This window comes from Marmota flaviventris, chromosome 11 (assembly GCF_047511675.1).
Source record: "Marmota flaviventris isolate mMarFla1 chromosome 11, mMarFla1.hap1, whole genome shotgun sequence".
Taxonomy (NCBI): Eukaryota; Metazoa; Chordata; class Mammalia; order Rodentia; family Sciuridae; genus Marmota; species Marmota flaviventris.
Genome location: NC_092508.1, coordinates 11,101,068 through 11,128,612, shown reverse-complemented (window position 1 = coordinate 11,128,612; position 27,545 = coordinate 11,101,068). Strand labels below are relative to the sequence as shown.

The window sequence follows — 27,545 nt, the reverse complement described above, 5'->3', positions numbered from 1 at the left end:
CTGGAAAAAGAGTGTGAGCCCAGAATCCTTTTATTTTATAGTGGGGGCATCAGAGGGCAGCAATAAGGTTTCAAGGGTGGAGTCTTATTTCATGATGTCTCCTGGTCAGCAGATTGATTGACATGTTGGCAAGTGACACCCATCTCAGGTGCTGTGTGGGATCTTAGGCAGAACTAGAGGGGGAGGCACACCTGCATCATGTGATCAATCCCTTGACAGGGTGTCACAGCACCAGGCCTATCCCCTCAAGAGGCTACTATGCACAACACACAGCCCATGGACAGCTCATGACACCTGGTGTTTCCCAACAATCCTGGGTCCAAGTGTGATTCTCATCTAATAACTGTAGATAGCTAGTGCCCCTACCTATCTACATGAACTTGAACCACCTTGCTCCTGTGCTGAACAGGCAATTTGTAAGCACATCACTCATCAGGTAGCAGTATATGCTCACCATGAAGACATATGTGTTACTTTTAAGCATTTACAAGAGCTCATCTTGATTTTAATCATGTTTTCTTGACTACTGTCCTCTTTATTGGGGTATTTGTGCCAGTAGCCATGGTTGATAGATTTGGGGGCTATAGAAAAACCTGATATCAAATAGAAAATAATGCTTGATGTATTATTGCCACATGATGGCAAATTTTTTTGATCTCCCTTCTTTTTCCAGGGAAGCTATACATTGTGAAAATTATCAATATACCATTTAGCAGTTAATTTTTTGGTTTCAATAATTGAATTCATTAATAAAGATAATTATTTTTTCAAGAAAAAAATGTGCTTATGCGGAATCCTTGATTTCCATAGTCTGTGATGGGACCTGACTATTTTTCTTCAGAGACAAAGAAATAAAATTTGGAGGCCTTGAAGTTAAGCATTATTTCGGACATTACTGGCTCTCCTTGTTTGTGCAGAGAGTGTCTGCAAACAAGACTGAGCATGCTCCAGGGAGAAAACACTTGGTACCGCTAAAATAATCACATTCTTTCATTAAAATACGTAAAGTCCCAGAGCAAGGACAATTTGGAAACACCTGAGCATATAGTGTATTGACACTGGGATGGCCATGGTGCAGCCCACGCTGCTGAGGCTCTCATGAGCCCTGGCTTCCCAAGCCCAGTGAAAGAACAGCTGCACCATCTTACATATCTGATTACTCTGAATTTGTCCTAATAGCTAAAACCCCTTTTAAGAGGCTAGCTGCACATTTGAAAGGATGTCAGGTAAAAATACTGCATTTTTTATTAGGATATGATACTGATTCCATCTCTATCCTAAGAAAACTAATTAAGATGTGCTTTTGTTGTTCTTTCTGTAGTCCCTCTTCCAAAACCAACAGTGAAGCAAGCCTGCTATGTTGATCCAACCGGAACAACCAAACTCTATTTTAGCAATGACAACAAAATATTTTTAATATTAAGGGAAAACAGCAAAGCAAAGCAAATATTAGGAAAACATCAAAACTTAATCATCTCAGAGGGCTTCCCAAAGATATCTGATACTTGACATTTAGAAATCTAGTGGCCTGAAGTTCAAAACTTTGCATTCTAAATCATCTTATATTGGTGTACTTGCATTTGGGTTCCAAAATTCAGAATTAATCCAAACTGCTTTCTCATATCCTTTGGTGTTCCTGCAAAACAGATGTTACCACTGTGCGGATTTCTCTCATCCTCCAATCTACAATAAAATGGCCTGGAATGAAATCTCTGTCCTCTGACCTATTATTTCCATCCTGTCTGCCTTTTCCACCCACTCTGCTTTCTGGCTCCTGCATTATTCTGTTCTTTGTGTCCTTCCTACTTAGAATACTGTGCTGTGCCAGCTGCTGGATTACTTGTCCCCTTTGCCAATCCTAAGGACTCAGGTTATTTCTCCCTTGGCTTTATTGTCTGCTTCTGAGATTCTATTTATTTGATATTAGCCATCTGGATGAGAAGAAAAATTCAGTCCATCATCAAAACGTCTAAAATATCCAAATGTTTGTTTTTCCAGAGCCATAGCTTTCATTTGCTTATTTATTTTTATATGACGACTCTCCCTCTGTCATCATTTGTATTTATCTGATTAACTCTCTCCATAGTCTGTTTTCAGTGACATGAATCACTCTTGTTTTTCTTAACATTTTCCCAGCTTTATTTTTCATCGTCTTTGATTGCTTGATTAATTGTTATATATTATACACAATGGAGTGTTACTCAGCCATAAAGAAGAATGAAATTATGGCATTTGCCTACAAATGGATGGAAATGGAGATCATCATGCTAAGTGAAATAAGCCAGTCTCAGAAAAAAAAAAAGGTGGAATGTTTCCTCTCATATGAAGAAGCTAGAACAAACTAAGAAGAATGGGTGTGCAAATATCATAAAGATTTAGGGAAGATCAGTGAAGTGGAAGAAGGAAACCAAGAGGGAGGGAGGAGGGCTGGAAGAGGGGAGGAAATGCAGAATGAATTTAACAAAATCATGCTATGTACATATATAAATATGCCACAGTGAATTCCATCTCTTTGTGCATGTATAAAACACCAATCAAAAATAAATAAACAAATGAAAGAAAGATTATTAGAGTAGAGGAAGGAGAATGGAGGGAGAGAGGAGGGAGGGAAAGAGCAGAGAGGTGGGCATGGGGGACTGAAAAGGAGAAAATCAAATTCCATGCATGTATGATGGTGTCAAAATGAACCCAACGACTGTGTATAACTATAATGCTCTAATTTTAAAAATAGTAGTTATGTATCTTACGTAGTTAAATAACTGACACCTGTGACTTCTCTTACATATTCAGCACCCTATGATCTTCTTTTCAGTCGATACCTGTCCAGTCTCTTCTCTTTGGTGTGATTGTAACCTCAGTAATATCATCTCCATCTGTGGAAAGTCCAAACTTCCCAAGATGCCTGTACTTCCCCGGGGTTTGCATTTCCTTGGTAGCTCCTCCTGCTTTTCTGTGCTTGTGGGAGACTGAAACTTACCAACATCTCAATTTCCTCAACTCTTCTTCCATTAATGGGCCAGAGCCAGATGGAGGGCTTCTCGACCAACTTCTATTGATATAAATGAACTTTACTGAAGATTTTGAGACAACACAGGGGACTTCAGCTCCACTGAGAATGTGCTGGTTCTGAAGCTATGATAGGTATAGGGGTATTTGGACATTATTCTTGATAGTTTTTCACAGAAAATTCCACCCTCTTGTTGTTTTGGGTCATCTGGCCAACAAACCTGCTTATTCCCACTGCCTTCCTGCCGCCCTAGGTCCTGTCTCCTCTTTCCCTGCTGGCCTATCCAGAAGTTACCTTGACAGGTGAACGCTTTTCTCAACACCTTAAGTAATCTTCCACAATCCACTCTGGCATTTTATTTGCTACTTTCTGGATTCAGTTTTCCTCAACAATTGTAACTACTTAACATATGCAATACATAGTAGGTATTTATCTTGTTCCTCCCCATACAGACTAGAATATAAACTACCCTGTGCCCCATATCTAGAACATTGCCTAGCATACAGTAGGTACTCAATAAATATTTGCTAAATGATGAATAGAGAATAGCACTTAGGGATTTGTTTATACACTTGAAGTTGGAAACTAGTAGGGGAAAAGTATTTGAGGGAAAATGATTTTGAGGTTGAGAAAACATGATATCATATCACTGAGCATGGCAGGTGACTGAATTCAGCATCCTTGTTTTTTAAAACGCTCCCTAAGTCCCCTAAACCCAGGGAGGCCCCCATGGCTGACCTTGTTCCTGAGGTCCCCACACCCTGCCACTGACCTTGCTGTCTTTCAAGGTTCTCTGCACATTTGCCTTTCCAGGATGGCCTCTGCTTTTCTTACTTCCTGTCCACTTTTTACACAGGGCAAGTTACATGTTTCTTGGCCCATTCTCAGGCCAGTTCTGGCTCCCACCACTCAGGCTATGTCACCCTCTTTCATAACCAAGCAGGCCCATGAAATCATGGGTGGTTAAGAGGACAGCTTCCCGCCTGGGAGAACAGCTCCTTTGCCCCCACCCCATGAACTAGTACCCTTGCCAGTTAGCATAGAAATCATCAGAATGTGGCTTTCTCTGAGAAGCCAAGTCAGGTGATGTAGAAATGCATGTCAACAAATAATGGCAGTGCCATTATTTGGCAGCTGACTACCTGGATGATATAGGGAAATAGTAGTCTTCCAGAAAGAGGTAACTTTTGAACTGTTCTGGAATGAGCAAAACAGCCAAGCAGAATAACAGGAGAGAAGTGGGCACTGCCAACCAAAATACCCTGTGGAAAAGCACAGGAATGTGGAAGAGGGTGAAGGGTGTCACTGGGAGGAATAGTACACATAGTGCCATGGGGACCAAAGGTGTCAGGCCAGGGAAAGAGGGGGCACCAGAGCACAACGAGCCTCCTAAGTGCACCAATGAATATAGATGTGGCACTGATAGTTGTAGGTCATAAATGCTTTTCATCAGTGTGACATAATCTAATTTGGAGTTTGTTTAGGATTGATCATTAATCCCAACTAGTCTATATTTTTAAAAATAAAAATGCTGTTATATTATTTCATAAATATCACAGAGGTTAATATTAATAGTTTTTTAAATGAATCGTAGTTTCTTTTCAATGCTATGTTAAGTTAGTCCTCAAAGTGAGCTCTGGGGAACCACTACTGCTGAATCTCTGGGGCTGCTTGTTTCAAGGGCAGATTCTAGAACTTTCTCTCAGACCACTCACTGGGGATGGGATCCCAGGAAAAAGGAAGGATTCTAGGGGCTCCAAGTAACTAAAATATACTAAAAGTTAGGGACCGCTATCCTCTTTTAGGAATGGTAAAATACCATAAAACTAAAGAGAGGATTTTTTTTTTTAAAAAATCACAATTCCATGTGAATTGATGCTATCAAAGAAGCATATTACTCAAAACAAATGAAAAAAAAATCCTGAACATTTATATCTTATGTTTGGGAAAACAGATTCATAGTATCAGCTTCTCTTCTTATCCTTTATGGAGAGTTATGGTTGTCATTCATTGGCTATGTCCATCCCCACTCAGACTGTTAGGTAGCACCCACTGCCCTTCACTTTTAGGAGAAGATACTTTGCATAGTAGTGAGCAACTCAGATAGGAATCAAAACTGAGCCCACTGAAGCCACATTGAGCTCTCCCTCCTCTGGAGAACTCCCCAGAGACAGAGCTGGCAGGTTGGGAGGCTCTGGCTCTCCGGGTGGGAAGAGTTAACATGCATCTTGGCTCTGTGCTTTCAAGTTTGCACACAATTCTCCCCAAATGCTCATCCAACCAAGGGAAAGTGGGAAGTCCCAAGCTCCAGATAAAACCTGGACCAACCCTGGAATGAGGATGAGACAGGTAGACTCTGAGGCCTCCTACAGTCTTAATGTCCTGTGATTTCTAGCAGTGGTCTCCCTCTGGCCACACCTGTAGTCTTCCAGAAAGAGGTAACTTTTGAACTGGGATTTCCCAGGGTCCACAGAGAATTGTCAGCTTTAAGGTTTCTTCATCAAACGTCTCAATAATCTTTCCTCAAAATTTTCCTATGTTTACTCTTATGTATTTTTTTTCTACAGGGAAGTCAAAACTAAGTAGTTTTCCAAATGGAAGAAAAATACTAACGAAGATGAACTTAGAATACTTGTTAGCTTGAGAAAACAGCTAATAAATTATAGGCTTTTAAATGTAAAGTAGCAGGAAATTTTCCGCGTTAAAGATGAACTTTTTATTATTTTGGATGAACTTTCTTTTTATTGTTAATTTTGATTTTTTTTTAGAAAAATGAGAATAGATGGATTTTCTTTTTATTGTTTTAATTTAGCAATTAAAACATGCACATCATAAAAATAATAATAAAATGCTTGTGATATTAAAGGCTTAGAACAAAAAAGCAACTCCTCCTGACTGCTCCTTCCCCTGTGGAAATAGGCAACTGATTTCAACTCTTGCAGGTATTTTCCTCCCATTTATTTACATTCATATTTCTGGTGTTTGTGTGTGTGTGTGTGTGGGGGGGTGCTTATAGAGCTATTTCCAACTTGCCAAGTTTTTTAGTATCTCTTGATTTGTTTGGTAGATGAAACTGTACAAAAGCGATGGGCTCATACCATGGTTTTTAGTTAATCAGGGTGTGTGACAGTGGAAATTGTGTTCACTCCCAAGCCACCATTTCTCACGTCTATACACTATTTTGAACCCTACAGTTTCCTATGGACACACTTGTCACATGGCCTATTTACACCTTGGTCTTCTTGGTGTCCTCCCTGTGGCCCTCACCCACTGGGTCCAATCAGGCCAGATCAGCGTTGTCCTCCATTCAGCCATTCTGAGTTAGATCCTGTCTCCCAGGTCCCCTGTCTTTCTTGTTCTCAGACCAGTTCCTTTTCCTGAGGAGCACACCACTAGCTATTTATTGTAGAGATGTGCTTGGAAAGTTATCTTTCTGATTCATCACATATCTAAAAAAGTCTTTATGCTTCCTCAAACTTGATGTACCATTTGATTGACAACAAAACGTGGACTGAAAATTAATTTTCCATAGAATTCTCAAGATTTTATTTCATGTCTCCCTCATGATATTTCTGTTGGTACAGCCGAAGCCATTTTGATTCCAAGTCCTTTGTGTAACTATTGTTGTCATTTACTTTTAGAATGTTTCCTTTGTCCCCAGAATTCTGTAATGTTATGATGATGTGCTTTGGTTGTGTGTGTGTTTGTGAGAGGAGGTCATTTTATGGATGCTATCAATTTGAAAGTTTATTTTTTTCACTTCAGAAATTGTTTCTTGTATTAGCTCTTCAGTAATTTCCTTCTCTGTGCCTTTTGTCTTGTCTTTCTGAAATTCCTATTGGTCAGACACTGAGCATCCTGGGTAGATCTTCAAATCTTCTTGGCTTTTTTTTTTTTTAATTATTATTTACCTCTGTTCCTTTTTGTTCAATTTTGTGGGGATATTTCATGAATTTATTTTTCACTGTTCCCATCAAACTTTTCACTTTAGTGCATGCTGAGGGTCCCTCACATGGCTACCGGCATCAAGCTGGGTGAAGTCAGGGGATTGGTCTACAGACAGCTCACACACAGGGCTATTGCCACAGGTTTCAGCTCCTCAACACCTGGGCCTCTACATAAAGCTTCTTGGTGTGACAACTGGCTTGCTTCAGAGGAAGGAATCCAAGAGACATAGCAGAAACCATGATGTCTTTATATGACCTAATCTCACAAAAGTGACATATTGTCATATCTGCCTTGGTTGCACAGGCTGATCCCAATGTAGTGACTCCCAGGGAGAGGGATCACTGGGGCTGTCTTGGAACCTGGCCACACAGGACCATGTTCTGTCTTGTATTTTACTTGTCTGCTGCTTCTGCTCTGGGTATGTCCACCTCTGGGAGTGCTCTCTATTGGGAATCTGTAGCACCAGCCATTCAAATGGTGTTACAGGGTGTTTCTTCCGCTGTGGTGTGACTCAGGCCCCGGATTTAATCCCTAGCACAGCAAAACACAAAACAAAGCAAAAAACAAGCAAACAAAAATCAGTGTTTTTTGGTTCAAGCCCTGACTATGCATAAGAGCCAAACTCTTGGGTACCATGGTTGCCAAACTCAGCAAAGCAGCTGGTGGCATCAGCCCCACCCACCACATTGTTTCTGTTCCATTTTGCTCCCCAGAATCATTCATCTTGCTTTTGAGTTTGTGTCTTTATTTTCTTTTTAGAAAATATATTTTATCTTTTGTTGGAGCAAAAGGAACGGATGGAAGTGTTCACAATCCTGCGAAGCCTCCGTGTGGCATCCATCTTCCAAACATGAATTGACACTTTTTATCTGCTTCTGTCTTTCTCACCTGTTTGTCTTGATGGTTGGTGCATTTTTATTCTCTACCCACCAAGTTTTCTTGTTTTCAAAAGGAGAGGATGCACGTAAAAGTACTTAATCAACTCTTTCTGGATTAACTCACACGCAAGGGAGCCTGGTTTTCCTGTTTATTATTCCAAATGATATTGCTACTGGAGCCATGACCATGTTGTACAGCAATGGCGCCTGAGTTTTCCCTGGAATCTAAAGGAGGCATCTGGAACAGTGGCCTTGTCTTATAGCTGACCCGCGGCATTTGGCATTCCTTTCTTGGTGTTTATTGGTTCACAGACACAAATAGATGTTTCCTTGAAATGTCTAACATTTCTGTTACTAAAATAAAATTTCTAAGAATTTCTACATACTCTCCCAGACTCCAAAACTGAAAGATGTAAAACTTTTTGTAGAGACTTTGGTTCTTGTTTCTGACCATTGGTGTATTTAGTCATGTGAGCTCCTAATAGAAAAGCAAAGCATCTGGACAGTCTATGCATGGACAGACCTAAGTATGGGCTCACCAGCAAGCAGACCCGGGAGTCACCTGGAGAACCCTTAAGTACTTGGTTCAATGGTCAGTCCACAGGCACAAGCTCATCAAGTGCTCCTTCACTGATCGTCAAATGAAAAGGGGACCAACAGGCTTGTATACAAACCACATATGCTTTATTTCTTTTAAATAATATTTTCAAAAAGACCTCTTCCTACAAACAGATAAGCCAGATGTGCCACCTGAGGGGCTTCTAGGTACCCCAACATATGTATGTACTTGTCAGCCTGGACTTTCTCTGTCATTGGGGGCATTTATGGCAATTTTTATGATAAGAGGTATTGGTTCCCAAAAAATTGTGTCAATTACAGGAAAGACTTTAAAAAATTAACTTACTAGTATCATGACTCTGTGAGAGTCCCTTTCTTTCACTTCTCAGAATATTCTGCAGCAGTGGGTGACAAAGCAAATAGTGGCTGTGATGGTTTGGATGTGAAGTGTCCCCAAAAAGCTCACGTGTGAGACAATGCAGGAAGGTTTGAAGGAGAACTGATGGGGTTATAGCCTTAACCTAATCAGTGAATGGACCCCTGATGGGATTAACTGGGTGGTGGCTGGAGGTGGGTGGGTGTGGCAGGAGAAAGTGGTTCATTGGGGGCGTGGCTGTGGGGTATAGATTTTGTATCTGGAGCATGGAGTCTCTCTCTTTCTGCTTTCTGATCACTATGTGAGCTGCTTCTCTCTGCCATACTCTTTCTCCATGACTATCAGCCTCACCTTGGGTCCTGAGGAATGGAGCCGGCCTTCTATGGACTAAGACCTCTGAAACCATGCACCCTCAAATAAACTTTTCGTTCTCCACGATTGTGCTGGTCAGGTCCTTTTAGTCACAGCAGCAAAAAAGCTGACTAAAACAGTGACTGACAAGAAGAGATGGGGGAAGGTAAGAGAAGCTTCGTGAGGCAGTTCAGTGCTTCCTGTGCTGGCCAGTGTGACTTTCACCAGATGGAGAGAAGTGACAGAAATGAGAGTTTCCATCTTAAAGGAGCACCTTTTATTCCTTGAGCATTTACTTGCTTCCTTTATAGTATTTTAATTTTCTTTTTTTAATAGAATGTGATTATAATACATAATAGATTTTCTGTTGATTGACAGATGGGTGAGTGGGTTGGCTGTTTTGTGTTGGAGTTGGTCATAGCCCATAGGTAAAAAATACAAATAAGACAATCCTAAAATGATCTGCATTTTAAAATGTTTCTATTTCACTGCTTGCTTTGTGAAGTTCAAAACATTAGGGACTTCTGAACTATGTGGCAACCTGGGTTCTTCCAATCTCCAAAGTGCACTTCCTGTGTCCCCCTAACCCTTGAACCAAAGTATAGTGAGGAGAGGGGAGGAAAGTAAGAAAGAAGTGGAAACAAGAGGGTGATTCCAGCTGCTGTTCTGAGATGGAAGACCATTCCTCACGGAAATTTGAAGCCAATTCTTTTTTTAGTTTCTATCTTAAATTTTTAATACAACTTTTATACTGATGCAAAAGGAAAATGTAATCAGCATCATTTACCCCAGGGGTCAGCAAGCTTTTCCTACAAAGGACCAGATAGTAAAAAAAGTAGACTTTGTAAGCTAAGAGACAATATCAGGATATTAGGTAGATATCTACATAAAAAGAGAGAAAACAGATATTCACAACATTTTTATTGATGAAATACAAACTTTTTCTTTAGGACATTGAAATTTTAAGTATATATTATTTTCACATGACACACAAATATATTTTTATCACATATATAATAAAAATATTATATATATATATATATATATATATATATATATATATATATATATACACACACACATTAGGTGTAGATGGACATGATACCTTTATTTATTTTTATGTGGTTAAGGATCAAACCCAGTGCCTCACATGTACTAGGCAAGCGCTCTACCACTGAGCCACAATACCAGCCCCTCACAAAATATTTTTACTTTTTTTTTCAACCATGTGAAATACAAAAACTGTTCTTAGCTCACAGGGCACACAGAAATAGGCAGAGAACTGAATATGGTCTGAGGGCTGCCATTTGGTTTATACAGCTAATTACATGAACTACCATATTATGTTTGTCCTTGGGGTTTACAATACATCATTTAGGGCACAGTGACAGGATGAGGGACAGAAACATAGTCTCCTTCCCTCAGTGTCTTGGTGGCCCACAGAGCCAGTCAAGGATCACAGCGTGCTGGTTGAGAACACAGCTCTGGGTCAAATTGTCTGGATTTTGACCCCCACGCTTTGCTCCTTCCACCTTCACTTCTTGAGATCCCAGTTTTCCCATCTGTCTGATGGCATAAGCTACAAATGTAACAGTACATAAGGAAGAGAACCCTGAGCACAGTGCTCAAAATACACTAAGATCAGTGTAACAGAATGAACGTTTCCTCGTCCAGCACCCTTATCCATGGATCCCATAGAGTCTATCTCACATGCATGGTGAAGGCCTCTCAGTTCTTCTGCATTTAAAAAACTTCAGGGGACAAAAGAGAGACAAATATTGAAAAAGCTGGAGTTAATGGTCCAGGTGTGCCTGCCTCTCCCTGCAGTATACCAGACAGGCAAAACTTCACCTAGTTTATTCCCAAATGTACCCCAGAACTCTGATCGCCACCGTCTTTGTCAGGCCAGTAATCTGCATGCTTGCTGTCATCCAGAAAATCACAAACGGGTGGCTGGCTCAGATGTCTAGACTACTGATGTCTCTCTGGACAGGAGTTGAAAGATGGGAAGTGGCAGTTGCTGTGAGATGTCTGTGCTACTAAGCGAGGTGAGGGAAGCTTCTGGGCGGGGCAGGAGGGGCGCTGCAGCAAGCAGCTCGGGGTGTCCTTCTCCTTCAGGCAGGGCAGGCTGCCAAGGCTGGCGGTCTGTGCTCAAGGCAGACACCGCGTGCAGGCAGCCTGCAAAGCAAAGCTCATCGAGCCTGTCTGGCACGGTTTGGCCCACAGTGGTCAGCTCTTCTTTTCACACACAAAAACTTTCGCCTCCGGCGATTGGCTGGGCAAAACGTGCAGGGTCAATAATCATAATGCAAAATCAACAGACCTGCTCAGCAGGGTGTTAACCAGCTGTGAACGGTGCCAACTTCCCCTCCTATGAACCAGGCTGTGGGGGAGGAGGGCTTGGGGAGAGAGTGGGGAGGCCATCTCTGCTTCATGAGCCTGCACAGAATGGGGCATACCATGTTTGGAGAGTAGAGAGAGAGAAAAAAAAAAAAAAAAAAACAGCCAAGACTATTTGGAAGTCATTTTCTGGATTATCAATGAAAAATAGAAATATATTTGCTTAATTAGATATTGTGATAGTTTTAAGACTGAAAAAGATAATTTTTTTACTGAATGCGAGTGCTAGGGCAGGTACGAAATTGTGAGAGTTCCTACTTGTGGCCCAGTGAAAGTTAAAAGCTATCAACTCATGAGCATTTAAGGAGCTACCGTGAGTTGATAAATTAGTGCCCACAGTAACAGGCATTAGTAAATATTCTATGTACCTCTACTCTTCCAGCACTTTACCTGTGCTAACCAATCAGATCCCATTTTACAGATATATTACAGCAATTGTCTGAAGTCATACAAGTGATTTGGCTGAGCAAGGATTTAGACCTAGGAACTCTGTCTCACAAGCTGGAGCCATTCACCCCTGTCCGGTGGGCAGGTGAGGCCTCGGCACCATGAGTTGAGATAAAGAGTTCCAGAAATCACTGTTCAGCACCCATGGAAGTACTTTCTGACTTTATATTATACATTAAATTTGGCATCTGACATTTATAATCCTCAAGTACCATTGGGATCTTTGACCAATATTTTCTTCCATGAATAAAACAAATTATGGTGTCTGTGCTCATGTACAAATTAAATTTGTTTAATCAATGAATCTACTCAGTGTACTCTAAAAATACTTGTAACAGATACTAGTTAAATCATTGCATAGCAAAAATAATTTTCAGTCTTTTACCCTTACTGTAAGAGTCAGGGCCACTTCTCTGGCACTTGACAAACTTCAGGAGGAAATGTCTAGGAGGAGAGTGGCTGGTTCAAACTGACCAAAGAAAAGATCAAGCAGTGTCACCCATGTCCTCTGGTATTAGATCTCAGAGTGATGGGAGGGAGGGGGGTATGCCCTGCTGCGTTGACAGAGACCTTACTGATGCATGGAGATCTGTAGGCAGCTATTGACAGAATCTCAAACCCACACAAAAAATGTTGCAAGAAAGATCTTATCACTTTTACAAATGAGGCAACTTGGAAGGATTAAGAAATCTGTCCCAAATTCCAGATAGTCTCTGGCAAAGCGAGAGCAGATCCTGCAGGCATGATCCATACCCCATACCTACAGAACAGCTCCATACGTATGTGACCTATGATTTCTGAAATTCTAGACTCTTTTGGATTCTCTGCCGTGAGTTCATTTTGCATTCTAAGTGAGGCTACAAAAAACCAAAGGCAACTATTAAAAAGAATGATTTCCACAAGGTGAACTATTTAATATTTAAAAGTGCTAAAATATCAAAGTAATCTTGAATCAAGGGATTTCAAGGGGAAAAAAGCCACAGTATCACTTTCTGAAGCTTTCTGCTCATGACAAATGATTTCTTACTCCTAAAAGGTGTGATATAAGGAAGCTAAGAGGTACTTTATGGTTGGAAAAAGAAAAATCATTAACATGTTGCTTAAGAAATATCTAGCAGTTATGTTTCCTTAATAGGAAACATACTTGTTTTTAAGTGATTTAGCATTGGAATACTAATTAATGGGTTATATCCCATTAAAGTAATCATGATGTTTCAAAAACAGCTCCAAAAATTGGATCAAAGTCACCAAGAATGAAAATATGGCCCCTGTATCATTTGGCCAAATAATCTATTTGAATTATTGAAACACATCTACAAGTTTTAAATTTTATGTAAGGAAAAACAGCATGATGAAGAGAATTAACTGGGGTCTTAGGCCACTGTCCTCCCCATCCAAAGTCATTGAATCATCCAAATGATTTCACTAGGCCCCGTGCCAGGTTCTGCACACCACGCAGGCCTGGTTCCTCTCTAGACCAGCAGCTGAACAACGGTCAGCCAGCTGCCCTGATGATAATTTTGAGTTCATTCAATCAGGTGGAGGATCTACATGTCAGCAAAATTGTCACATACTCTGAAGTCCTTGTCAGCCCCATTGTGCAGATGTATAGGCAGTCCATGCTTTGCCAATTTAACTGAGAATTAAAGCCAGGGTGATTTTGGAGCAATTCTATTAACCTGGACATAGAAAGACAGCTGTAGACCTGGCTTTGGAATCTCATCAAGAGGCCAGGCCATATGCCCATGGGTGGTAGGGTGATGCGTAGGAACAGAATATAACAGATCTTCTCACAGTGACTCTCCCTCTCCATTTGATTGACAGCTGCATGGACCACAACTTTCCATACCTTCTATGCTACAGGCTCAGTGAGTCCTCAGGCTTTTTCCCAGCTCACTGGCTCATGCATGTACCACACACAGGTCTTATGATTGCCAAGGGTTAGTTCTTCCCACTTTCCATTTGATTTGGCACTAGTCATTTATAAGCATCAAGTATCATTGGGATCTTCAACTAATATTTTGTTAAATGCAAAATGAAAGAGAGAGAGAGATGGAGAGGCATCAATTGTCAACAATTGGTGAACCTAAATGAGAGGGTATAAAAGTATTTTTGGTACTATTTCCTAACTCTTTTAAGGGTTTAAATCATTTCCAAAAGATGTTTTTAATATAAGCAACCAATGCATAATTACCCTTATTTTGACTTCAACATGTATTAAAATAAACGAACTTCTAGTTTCATTCTTCACCATTTCGAACATAATTGTTCATAATTCATATGTATAGAAAGAATTTTAGTCATGACAATAAGTCAGCTTTCTCGCCACTGCGACTAAAAGACCCATCTAGAACAATTATAGAGAAGGAAAGTTTATTTAGGGGTTCATAGTTTCAAAGGTCTCAATCCATAGATGGCAGACTCTATTCCTCAAGGCTCAAGGTGAGGCTGAACATCATGTCAGAAGAGTATGGCAGAGGGAAGCACCTCACAGGAAGATCAGGCAGCAGAGAGAGATCTCCACTTGTCAGATACAAATACATACCCCAAAGCCACACCCCTAAAGCCCCGCCGCCTTGAGACACATCCTACCTGCCTTAAATTACCACTCAGTCAATCCCATCACGCGATTGATTCACTGATTGGGTTAAGGGTCCATGATCCGATCATTTCTTCTCTGAATGTTCTTGCATTGTCTCACACATGAGCTTTTGGGGGACACCACACTTCCAAACCATAACAGCAACCCAATACAGCCATGAGATTCATATGTTTTAAAATCCTAAATCCGAATTAAAGGTAAATAAATTAGTAACTGTGCACTCACTCACTGACCCATCTGCTCAGTCCTAAGCCTTGGTTCAGGACATACTCCATGGCGGGGACACTGATGTGAACAAGATTGTATAACTCCTTCTCTCCTGGGACATACAGTCTTCAGGAAAAGTACCCATTAAACATATAACCACAAATGATCTAATTAATGGGTTATATCAAAGTCAACAAGCATGATAAGAAAGGGGGCCATGTCTAGTATGTAGATCAGCAAACACTGATTTACTCAAGTCAAAACTGGAAGACTTCCAGTGGTGAGTGGTGAAAGATGAACATGACTTACTCCAAGAAATAAAATGAAGCCTGTCCCATGGCCCCCACAAAACTTTTCAAGAGTTAGAATGTTGCCAATCTGCCTCTCCTTCCTCTGGCCCTGGGAAGCTCAGCACCAGGCTAGATGGCATCTGGGAGGGAGAAAAATCAAGAGATGCTCATGGTCCATTTGAAACAGTGGCCAGCCCTCCATGTATACTTTAACACAACATCCCTGCCCAGTTGAGCTTCCTTGCCAAAGTATGCAGTGCCCTTGGGTGCAGCACTCAAGATCCTTGCTGAGGCTCTGCACACTGGTCCATCCCCTCCTGGAACCAGGGGTCCAAGAACACTGACCCAGAAGCAAAAACCCAGAGAGTCAAGTCTTCAAGCAACTTCTGTTTGATCCCAGAGACAAAAGCATCCCCCAGGCAAGGGGGCTCTCAAGTCTGACTACTTTCCTGGAATGACAGAACAAACAGATCTTTTTTGCATGAATATGTCACAATGAATTCCACTATTATGTATAGTTATAATATATTTAAAAATCAGATGTTTGAATTATGTATAATTGTAATATATTTTAAAATCAAATGTTTGACAGTCCCTCACCCCAACCCAGTTTCTGATTCAGCGAGTCGGAGCGGGGCTGAGAACTTGCATTCCAGACAAATTTCCAGGTGATGCTGATCTTGTAGATCTGGGAATCCAAGCTTAGCAAACAGCTGGCTTAAATGCTTAAATATGTGACTGACACGAACACAGACATTTAAAAATCCAGTTAGGCAAGGTTGAGCTAGTCAACATATTAGATTTAAAGACCCCAAAATATCTGGAAGGAAAATTGGAACTATTTGGTCTCCTAAAAATTCCAAATACCTTTAGAAACCCTTTAAGAGACTAGACTTTCCTTCTCAATTACTTCCTTTCCTCTCATAAATTACAATGGCAGTTTGGTGCATGGGTGCATATCTACTTCCCAGCTACTCAGGAGGCTGAGGCAGGAAGATCCCAAGTTCAAATCCAGTCTAGGCACCTTAGACCCTCTCTCAAAATAAAAAAGGCTGGAGATGTAGCTCAGTGGTAGAGCACACTGGGTTCAATCCCCAGTACTAGGCAGGAAGGAAGGAAGAAAGGGGGGAGGGGAGAGGGAGAGAGAAAGGAAGGAAGAAAGAGAAAGACACAAAGGGTGGGGAAGAAAGGGAACAGAAGAGAAGGGAAGAAATAAAAAACAAAAACATCACAATATATAATAAATGTAGTGAGGATCAATGATGATTGTGTGAAAATAACTATGAACTCTCATCTGTGGATAGTAGAACAGCCTCCTGTTCCCAGCTAAGGAATTATATTAAAAATTTTTTTTTTTTGGCAGTGCTAGGGATTGCACCCAGAGCCTTAGGTACCACCATTGAGCCCCAGACCTCACCCTGGCGTTGTTCTTGTTGCACAAACAGAATTCCCAGCTTCACTTTGAGTTGAGTTTTGTGCATGGTGAGAGATAGGGGTTTAATTTCATTTTGTTGCATATGGATTTCCAGTTTTCCCAGCACCATTTGTTGAAGAGGCTATCTTTTTTCCAATGTATGTTTTTGGCACCTTTGTCAAATATAAGATAACTGTAATTATGTGGGTTAGTCTCTGTGTCCTCTATTCTGTACCAATGGTCTACCAGTCTGTTTCGATGCCAATGCCATGCTGTTTTTGTTACTATTGCTCTAAGTCTGGTATAGTGATGCCACCTACTTCACTCTTATTGCTAAGAATTGCTTTAGCTATTCTGGGTCTCTTATTTTTCCAGATGAATTTCATGACTGCTTTTTCTATTTCTATGAGGAATGCCATTGGGATTTTGATCGGAATTGCATTAAACTTGTATAGTGCTTTTGGTAATACAGTCATTTTGATAATATTAATTTTGCCTATTCAAGAGGAAGGTAGATATTTCCATCTTCTAAGGTCTTCTAAGGTCACTATGTAGATCTTTTACCTCTTTTGTTGTTTCCCAAGGTTTTTTTTTTTTTTTTTAGGCTATTTATTTAAAATGGAATAGTTTTCCTCATTTCCCTTTCTGAGGATTTGTCACTGATATATAGAAATGCCTTTGATTTATGGGTGTCTCACTTCAGTCAGAATGGCAGCTATTATGCATACAAACAATAATAAGTGTTAGTGAGGATGTGGGGGAAAAGGTACACTCATACACTGCTGGTGAGACTGCAAATTAGTGCAGCCAATATGGAAAGCAGTATGGAGATTTCTTGGAAAAATTGGGAATGGAACACCATTTGACCCAGTTATCCCTCTCCTCAATCTATACCCAAAAGACTTAAAAACAGCATAGTACAGGGACACAGCCACATCAATGTTTATAGCATCACAATTCACAATAGCTAGACTGTGGAACCAACCTAGATGCCCTTCAATAGATGAATGGATTAAAAAAATGTGGCACATACACACAATGGAATATAATTCAGCAATAAAAGAGAATAAAATCATGGCATTTTCAGGTAAATGGATGGAGTTGGAGAAGATAATGCTTAGTGAAGTTAGCCAATCCCAAAAAATCAAATGCGGAATGTTTTCTTTGATATAAGGAGACTGATTCATAGTGGGATAGGGAGAGGGAACATGGGAGGAATAGACAAACTCTAGATAGGGCAGAGGGGTGGGAGGGGAAGAGGGGGCATGGGGTTATTAATGCTGGTGGAATGTGATGATCATTATTATCCAAAGTACAGGTATGAAAAACAAATTGGTGTGAATATACTGTGTATACAACCAGAGATTTGAAAAATTGTGCTCTATATGTGTAATAAGAATTGTAATGCATTTTGCTGTCATATATAAATTTTTTTAAAATATGAAAAAAAAGAATTCCCAGCTTCAGAAATATCTCAGGAAATTTCTTTTTAAAATCCCTACAATTAGTTAGCATATCTCCTGGACTTGCCCTGCCTCTATTATCAATTAACATTTAATATTACCTTAATATAGTTAATATTAAACAGAAGCAAAAACAAGGGAAAAGGGTTAATTCATAACCATAGAATATATCGTGTGTGTCAAAACACATATTCAACACACTTTTATGACTATTTTTCTCTTCATTTCTCTGCTGGCAGATTAAAAAAAAACAAAAAAGCTTGACCTTCATTAGAGTTAATGTGTGCATGAGTAATGAAGGCTGGATTGTAAATGTGTCAAAGGAACTAGTAAGAGATCCCCAGCTCACTACTGAATTGTTGTTGTTTCTTTGTGTGTGTGTGTGTGTGTGTGTGTGTATATATATATATATATATATATATATATATATATATATATATATATATGGCATTTTGATATTAGCATTTGTGAATTAGTTTATTCTCTTTAAAGACACATAATAGGTATTGATAATCTTTACTCAGTCTCAAACATTATTTCAGGAAAACGAAAGCTTATCCCCTATGGAAGATACTGTGTATTAAATAGCTACATATACATTATGGTGTACACATTAGGCACAGGTACACATATACTTGCGCCTATATGCACACACAGTATAAAAACATGTTGACTTCTGAGAATTTGACTTAAAAAAAAATCACGACTTTCTACCTACAACAGTGGCAGTTTCATAGGGTTCATTTATTATTCTGTGGGGGAAAAAAACATAGCTGACTTTTTCCATAAATAAATTATTTTTTAAAGATTTTTTTAAAAGATCTCTAATTTATTTATTTTACTTATTTTTATGAGGTGCTGAGGATTGAACACAGTGACTCACATGTGCCAGGCAAGTGCTCTGCAGCTGAGCTATAACTCCAGTCCCCACAAATAAATTATTTAAAACTCCTAAGTACAATAAAAAAATGATGTTCATTCATCTGACATTTCTCCTATAATGTGACTCTTTCTAACTTTAATGATTTGTGTGTGTTTGTTTTTGTGGTGTTGGAGGACCTCATGTATGTTGGCAAGCCCTCTACCACTGAGTTACACCCCCAGACAGAGTTGCTGAATTGTTCAGACTGGCCTCAAACTTGTGATCCTCCTGCCTCAGCCTCCTGAGTACCTGAAATAGTATTCACACTTAAAATACAAAGAAATGTTTGCTGTTGCTCTATCAAGGCTCCATTAAGATGTTTTAAAACAAGCCCTTTCTCTTTCCCTCTCCTAGGGCTGTGTCTGTAAAGACAAAGGCCAGTGCTTCTGCGACCGGGCCAAAGGGGAGAAGGTAAAAAATTTACTATGGCATCTTCTTGTTATAAAGTCATAAAATAATTCATGCTCTTTCAGTGGCAGAGAGATCCTCAGTATGTTGTTCCATTTCCAAAATCCAATTTTAAAGTAATTATATATAAACATTAACCTTGGAAAAGAAAAAGTAAAGAAAAGCCTTCTAGGAAGACTCGAATAACCCGTGTAAATACTGATCGTTAGATTGTAACTCTTTGGGTCTGTAAAAACCAAGTAGCAAGTTAGTGGGGAAAGAAAGTTTACAAGAAGCCTCTATAGCATGCACTATTTACAATGTTGCTAAACACAAGAGAAGACATGAAAACAACTTGATTCACTCACTTTCACATAAAATAAACATTGAAGCCTCAGATTTTGTCCCGCAGCATTGGTACAAGATCTCCCCCTGGTGGAAGAATTATGCAGCTGCCCTCTAGCGGAGGCCAAAATTCAGCTGAGGGAAGGAGCTCCATTGCAGAATTCAAGAAAAAAAGAATACCGTGAAATCTCATTAGTTCGCTCCATTAACTTGCAATTTGTGATAATTAAGACAGAAGAAGAACTAAAGTTTTTTCTTTGTTTGCAAAATGCTTTCCTCTGAGACACTAATTATTTAACAATATTGAAGGGTGACTATGGAAAATAATTTTAAGAAAATATGTTAAAGCTCTTTAGATAAAACAATTCACATAAGTCATATGCTAACTAAAATAATTATTATCATGTATATTTTAAATCATTTTATAATTCACATGTAGTTTTATTTTGCTTCTTTCCCAAAATTATGAATGTAGTATGTTCACTTTCATGGTGGAACATACCCTCTCTGTGATTCATCATGCATTCAATCATTTACTGAGTCCCAACTATTTACAGGATGCTATTCTAAAATATACGAAAGTGAGTAGTGAGAGGAGTCCAGCACATTTTCTTTTTATTGGCTATGTGAATGCAAATACACTAATGTGAACTAAGCTTGATATTTTTTTTTCTCTCTCTCTCTCCCTTTCCTCTTCTCTCCCTATCTCTTTGCATTTGTGTGACAAAACTGAGCAAGTCAATCAGTGTGGCCTTTCCTGTTACAGTAATTCCAGGGTCCATTTCTTTGAGAAGATTTTTGTGGATAAAACCATCTTAGCCACCAGGCCTAAAATCCTTTGAATCACTTTTACTAGTAACTTCTCCCAAATATCTTCTGCCTTCTTCTACAACAAAAATTATTTAGCTCATGTTTGGGGATATGCGGCCCTCGATATCTCACCTGCATCTCCTACTTGATAAAATGCTGAGGCTGCCCTTGAATTTGCAATTCTCCTGTCTCAAACTCCTGAGCTGTTGGTATTACAGGCATGTGTCACCACACCCAACAGTATTCTCCTTTTTAAGCTGTGTAATGATTTTGTGCACTCTCAAAACATTCCTGTGCCTTACCCTCAGCCACTCCATCCCCATCAAACAAAATCCACTAACTTTGATTTTTCTAACTACTTTTCCCTCAGTTGTTGATCCTGTTTCTCTGAATCTTCTCCCTGTACAGCTCCACTATTTGGGAAAAGTAGTTTCTATAAAACCAAGTGCCAGCACCCTCAAGCTTGCAGACAAATGCCAACTGCTAGTAGCTTTCCAGTGACCTATACTCTCACTGCTGGATGCTAATTATTACTTTCTTAAACAAAAACCTGCAAAATTTGTCAAGAAATCACAAAGAAGAGAACATGACGGTCATAGGAGTGTTTGTTGAATAGTTGCTGTTCTGCGTGTCTCTTGTCTTGTTTTGGTTTTAACAGGGGGAGAAAGGCTTTCCTGGACCCCCTGGTTCTCCTGGCCAGAAAGGATTCCCAGGTCCTGAAGGCTTGCCTGGACCACAGGGACCCAAGGTATGTCATCCTGTAGGCTTGGAAAATTCCCTGTCCACATAACCCTCCTTCGTGCATTCCCCATAGTCTTCCAAGACAGCGAGGATTCCACGGTTTAGACAACAGGTTGATGCTGGTCTCCCATTAGCTGATCCCTTAGAAACTCATCCTATTCAAGACTAATACAGTGGCATCATGTCTTCAGCTCCCCACTCAACTTCTACTGCACCCCCCACCTTGCATCTGCTGCACCTGCATCTGCCCAACCTTGAGAGATTGTGCTCTTTTCACCTTCCATTCAGGATCTATCCATTCACCCATCTGCATCCTGATCCCTGGGATTCCCACTGGGACCTCATTCCAGGACTCTGCAGCTTGACTTTCCTCTTTATATTTGCTTTTCTCTTTCAATCCTTAAACATGTAAATATTTTACCAAACTGATACAAACCTTGCTCTAGATCTTTTAGGTCCTATGGCCAAAGGATTGTCATCTTCTCCCTGACCTTTCTGTCAAGCTTCTTGAAGGAACAATTAAACAGCAGTCCCCCTGACGCTAACTCCTTAGCCACTCTAATTTGCCTTTTGACCTTCCCCTGAACATATCCCTGCACAAATCACCAATGACCTTTAAATAGCCAGTGCCAATGGACACCTCTGGGTCTTCATCTGACTGGAACCCCTTTGCTTTGTTTTCAGTGGCATAGATCCCTCTCCTCGTTAGTCTGTCTTTGCTTTTGGAATCCCCCTTTCCCAGGTTCTCCACCTACCTGACCCCCAATCCATTGCTTCCTGGGTTCCTTTTTTCTTTTTAAAACTGGTCCCTTAAGCATCAAGCTCCTAAAAAGAACCGGTTGTGCTTCACATTCATCACATATTTTATCCTAAAGTCTGTGATAAATAAATACCCTGGAGGATTTACTAAATGCATGCATAACCACTAGATCTGTGGACTGTTCTTTCCTGCTGGGAACACTAGCTGGGGACTCTCACACATTCATTCCCCCGGCGACTGACTGCGAACTAATTGAAAAGGTGTAAAAGATTATGATAATTAATCTATGCAGAGTCCTTTAAAAATTTGATACTGTAGTAGAATATGTACTAGGATAATGTATAGAACATTTAAATGACAGTCAAATGCAACATACTGTGTACTGACTCGGTGCCATTTGTTCCCAACTGTGCCTCATTTACTCTTCACATTGACCCCATATGTCATGGCTATGGTGACTCAACAGCTCTTATTAGTGTCTCTGCTTTAGACACAGTACTGAAGTAATTTGTCCTGGGTCACACAAAATCAGGATTTAAACCTGCTTTTATATCACTTTTCTCATATCAAAATAATCCTCCAGCTATCTGAACTCCAGCTGGTGTCCTACAGTTCAGTGATAACACCACACACCAGGAGTTAGAGCAGAATGCATGGGTTAAGGGCTCAATTCCAGACTGCCCCCCCTTCAGATACCAGTCACAAGTGATGGGTCCCTAGGTTGCCCCTACTGCTTTCCACCTTTAATACAGATTGGGGGTTCCCATGACCTGCTCCCCAATTTGCTAATTAGCTATGACAGCTAGTAGAACTCAAGAACATATTCATTCACTGGCTTATTGTAAAGGATATGATAAATGTTATATATGAACAGCCAGAGGAAGGGCTCCATAGGCCAATGTCCAGAGGGTCCCAACAGCAGGAGCTTCTGTTCTCCTGATATAGGGATGTTCACCAACCCAGAAGCTTTCTAAGTGTCCACACTATAGGGATTTCTCAGGCAGGGCTCCTCTCTAGACATGACCCGTCATAAACTCCATCTCCAGCCCCTCTCCCTCCTGGGAAGATTGGGTAGGGCTGAAAGTTCCACCCTTCTAATCACAGCTGGTCTTTCTGGTGACCAGGCCCCATTCAGGAGCCCACTAAGAGTTACCCCATTAGAACAAAAGCCATCCTGTCACCCAGGAAATTCCAAGGGATTTAGGAGCTCTATGCCAGAAACTGGAGTCAAAGACCAAGAGCTAGGACAAAAGATGATCCCAGCACCCCATCACTCAGGAAGCAAGGACAGTTTTTAGAGGTTGTGCCAGGAACCAAGAGCAGGGACCAAATACATATTTCTATGTCACATATGGTGCCCAAATCAAACTCTTGAAAGCAAAGAGACTAAACTCAAACTTCCAGTTTACAGTAAAAATGCAGAAGGTGGCTGTTCTCTAGGAATTCTACCATTTTCATGTCTATCATGTTCATGTATGTGTTCTCTTTCTCTGTCTCTCCTTTGGATCCTAATTTTGAAAAATTCAGAGTCTGAATTTTCCAGAGTCTAAATATTTATTGACTTCCTCCTGCTTGGATTTTCCTCCATCTCGACGGTAGAGTGAATTCACCTTTTCAGCCTTGGACTTAGGTCAGCCTGGGGCTCCCTCCTTTTTACCCAGTTCTCTATACCCTGCTCTGCTTGTGGTTCTTCAGCCTTTCCTTGGAGATTCGCCAGTCAATTAAAATAATAGTTGTTAACACATGATGTACATGGCTTACGTGATGTACAAGAATTCCATAAAATTAATCTAGAAATGGGTCAGTCATATTTTAAAGCATAGCTTATGATAACCTCAGAAGAAAATCTAACCAAAGGTAGACAATTAGAGAATATTAACACTAGAACAAAAAGGTTTTTCAGATTTAGAAACTTCCTTTCTTAATTTTAAATACTTTCTGCATGAGAAAATTTATGACAGGGAAATAAAACCTGCAAGTCACTCTTCTGTCTTTTGCATAAAACAAATAACATTCTGTGAGAAAGGGAACCTCCTTGAACATGTCCATGAACCCAGGAATTCCACTCAGAAAGAAAAGGCTGACTTTAGCCTTGACAGTCCAATCTTAGAAGGCTCTGTAACACCATTTTCTCAAATAATCAAAAATACCAAAATGTATTGGAACTCTCTGGAATGATGATGCAAACAGCTGTTGGACAATGGGATCCTCACAGCAAGTGGCTTAGTTAAAAGTGTTTCCATTTAAGGTTATTCTACAAGAAAGAAGGTCTCAAAACAGTATTCATTATGTGCCCAAAGCAAGTTTATCTCTCGTTCAGGCAGTCCTTGCTTTGCTATTTATTTACTTGTGCATGTGAGGCACATTTTGTTAACAAAGTGTTTCTCCTGCATGGAAATATTGGCTGCTATTCTCATCTGCCATTGTGATTGTGACATTCATCCTTATCAGACCTCTGCAGCTGTCTGTCTGATATGGGACTTTCAGAGTAGCACTTTAATGTGTAGAAGAATCCCCCACAGAATCCTGTAGAAATACATACTCAATAGGTCTGGGGGTGGGAGGGATGGTAAGGGTGGGTGATGGGCAGTTGGGGAGGTTCTGAGATTCTGCAATTCTTTCTTTCTTTCCTCTCCTCCTCCTCCTCCTCCTCCTCCTCTTCTTCTTCTTCTTCTTCTTCATTCCAATTAGTTATACATGATAGCAGAATGCATTTTGACTCATTGTACACAAATGGAGCCCAACTTTTCATTTCTCTGCAGAGTCAGACCATTCATGCAATCATACATGTACACAGGGTAATACTGTACATCTCATTCCACCATGTTTCCCACTCCCATACCTCTTCCCCTCCCCTCACTTCCCTCTGCCAAAGTTCCTCCATTCTTCCCTCCCCCACCCCTGTTATGGATCAGCATCCACATATCAGAGAAAACATTTGGCCTTTGGGATTGACTTATTCACTTTGCACGATATTCTCCAACTCCATCCATTTACCTGAAAATGCCATAATTTCATTCTTCTTTAAGGTTGAGTAGTATTCCATTGTGTATATATACCACAGTTTCTTTATCCGTTCATCTACTGAAGGTCAAGATACTGCATTTCTAATAAACTCCAAGGTAATGGGAATGTCACTGGCCCCAAACCCTTCTTTGAGTAGCAAGGATTTCAGTGAAATTTTGTTTTCCATCTCCAATAAACATTTTAGCTCCAATCAAACAAGCAAGCAATTCAACCTTATTAACAATGAAATAATCACAAGAGCAAAACAGCTTGGTATGGGGACCACAAATGTATGGTTTTCTTAGTGCCAATCATTTTCATACAATTTACTTTTTCTTTTCTCACTTGAATCTAGGGTTGTCCAGGACGTCCAGGACTCACTGGTCCCAAAGGTGTAAGGGTTAGTACTCTAACAAGTCCATCCTGATTGTTTGATAGATAATTCTTTTAAAAAGATCAACTCTGCACCATAAAAGTTATACACATGTCAGAAGGGAGTAAGTCCATTGTGTATGGTTCCATAGAGGAAGCTCAGGAACAGGTAAAATCATTCTGTACTGGTTTAAGTCAAAGTAGTGGTCCCCACATCAGGGGCAGGAGTTTACAGATGGGGAAGGGCATAAGGGAACCTTTCGATGGAAATGCTGTTTCTGTTGGGATTGTGATTATTCAAAAGTACACAGTAAGGAAACATCCATCAAGCTATCCACACAAGACAGGAACATTTTATACACTGAATGCAAAATATACTTTAAAGTGTATTCCCCAAAGCCCGAAACAATCTTAACCTCTTTTTAAAAGTTCTATAGATGTCAAATTTACAAATATTTGTTAAATCTTTCTTGTTTTTCTATTCATTTTATCTATTCCCAATGATAGTTGCAGGAAGAGATTATTGCAACGGTAAATAATACGTTAATAGGATGAACATGTTTAAGCTGTTTTTCTTGTCAACCCCTCCTTTTTTCTATGTCTTTAGGGAATAACTGGATTACCAGGATTTTCAGGCCCTCCTGGACTTCCAGTAAGTAATGGGAAAAATATGTGATTGGAAAAATGAAAAATAAGTTTATCTTTAATGAAGATGTGAAGACAGTAGCACAAGGAAACAAGTTGTGATACATTTGTCACATGAAGATATGGCACTTTGGAATTTAATAATATACTAGAGCATAGATTTTTTTTCATATGACATGTGTGTGAGTCAGACCATATTTCCTAAAATATAAGCAGAATTGAATAGAGTAGATAGAACAGGATGATTCTGCTTAATAGCATAGAATAGTAAAATTTTGTTTAACCTCTATGTCTACTTCTCTATCCTTTTTCCTCCCTTTCTACCAGCTTGAAGTAGCACATTAAGGGACTTTATTTTATGTAGAAAGAGCTTTTTCTGAAATATCCACGTCACACTTGATACTCTCAATTCTAATTTGTCTGGATGGTTTTGTTTTAGCAATGTTGTTTAAATTATATCTAAAAACCAAGGTTTAAATTACTACTTAATTGTTTAAACACCCATTTGTATTTAAATTATTTCATATCTTCCCTTGGGTCCTTTACTGGTTTCCCTGGTCTGGGCCTGGTCTCTGAGACCTGCTCTCCTTGCAGGGCCTCCCGGGCCATCCTGGGCCTTTTGGACCTACTGGTTTACTAGGATGCAATGGCTCTAAGGTACGTACTACTCGAATGCACGAAGATTAATAGATGCTCTACTGAGTGAATAAGTCAAGGTGACTAGCAAGGAGAGGGAAATAGGCTTCCTGAAACATTCTTCAGTTAGGACCAACAGTGTGGTTTGAACCAGGAGCCTTCCTCTTGCTTTCTCCTGTGCCTTGCTCATCACTTGTGTTGGAAGGAGCTTCTCCTATAAAACAGTAAGACTCAACTGCTGTGTATATTAATGAGGTCATATATGTAAATCAGAAACTAAAGCCTTGACCTCAGCTAATTTTTGAGAAGGAAGGCCTGGGCTTCTCAGGGTTCGTTCACCTCCTTTTGTTCCCTAACTGAGCTCTCTTCTTCCCCAGAATGGTGGCCATGAATGAACTAATTATTAAAGTTTCAAGGAAGCAGCAATTAAAAAGTTCTTGGCACAATTGGACTGCCATTTAGGTACAATTTGACAAACACTAGCTTCTAATCCTGTTTTCAGTTAAGATAATAGTTCTCTGGCCTTCAGCCTCATGACCCAGTAGCCATCAGGAATTCCAGTTGCTTTGCCTAGATTTGTGGCTGCAAGGCTAAAAGAGAGAAATAGGGGTATTTATCTGAACAGGCTATTCAAGAACAACTAAGAACAATAACATACTTTTGATATCTTCCAGGGGGAACGAGGATTTCCAGGATTTCCAGGGACACCAGGCTACCCAGGGGTCCCGGTAAGTTTGCGTTTCCAGATGCTCATCACAGACATAAAGTATGAAGAAAAGCAGTCTATTCCCCAGGGCCATGTGCTCAAATGTGTGAGGATCCAGGAAGCCTGGGGCAGCCAATAATAAATGGCCAGCTAGCAGGGAATGAATGAAGAATGCACTGTGAGTCCAGGTTTGGACTTTCAGTCCAGGTTGAGACATGTAAGAAGGGATGCAAAATGGGCCAATTTGCTCAGAGGGGAGGCCTGGGCCTCTACT

At 40.1% G+C, this 27,545-nt stretch overlaps 1 protein-coding gene across 1 annotated transcript in view; it reads left to right on the top strand.

Moving 5' to 3' along the window:
• Col4a3 (collagen type IV alpha 3 chain) overlaps positions 1–27,545 on the top strand; it is a 128,365-nt gene that overhangs the window by 45,754 nt on the left and 55,066 nt on the right. Inside the window, exons 2-7 of the mRNA XM_027941731.2 lie at positions 19,218–19,274; positions 21,064–21,153; positions 25,268–25,312; positions 25,892–25,936; positions 26,524–26,586; positions 27,240–27,293. Coding sequence (XP_027797532.2) covers positions 19,218–19,274; positions 21,064–21,153; positions 25,268–25,312; positions 25,892–25,936; positions 26,524–26,586; positions 27,240–27,293 — 354 coding nt within the window. The remainder of the gene's footprint in view (positions 1–19,217; positions 19,275–21,063; positions 21,154–25,267; positions 25,313–25,891; positions 25,937–26,523; positions 26,587–27,239; positions 27,294–27,545) is intronic.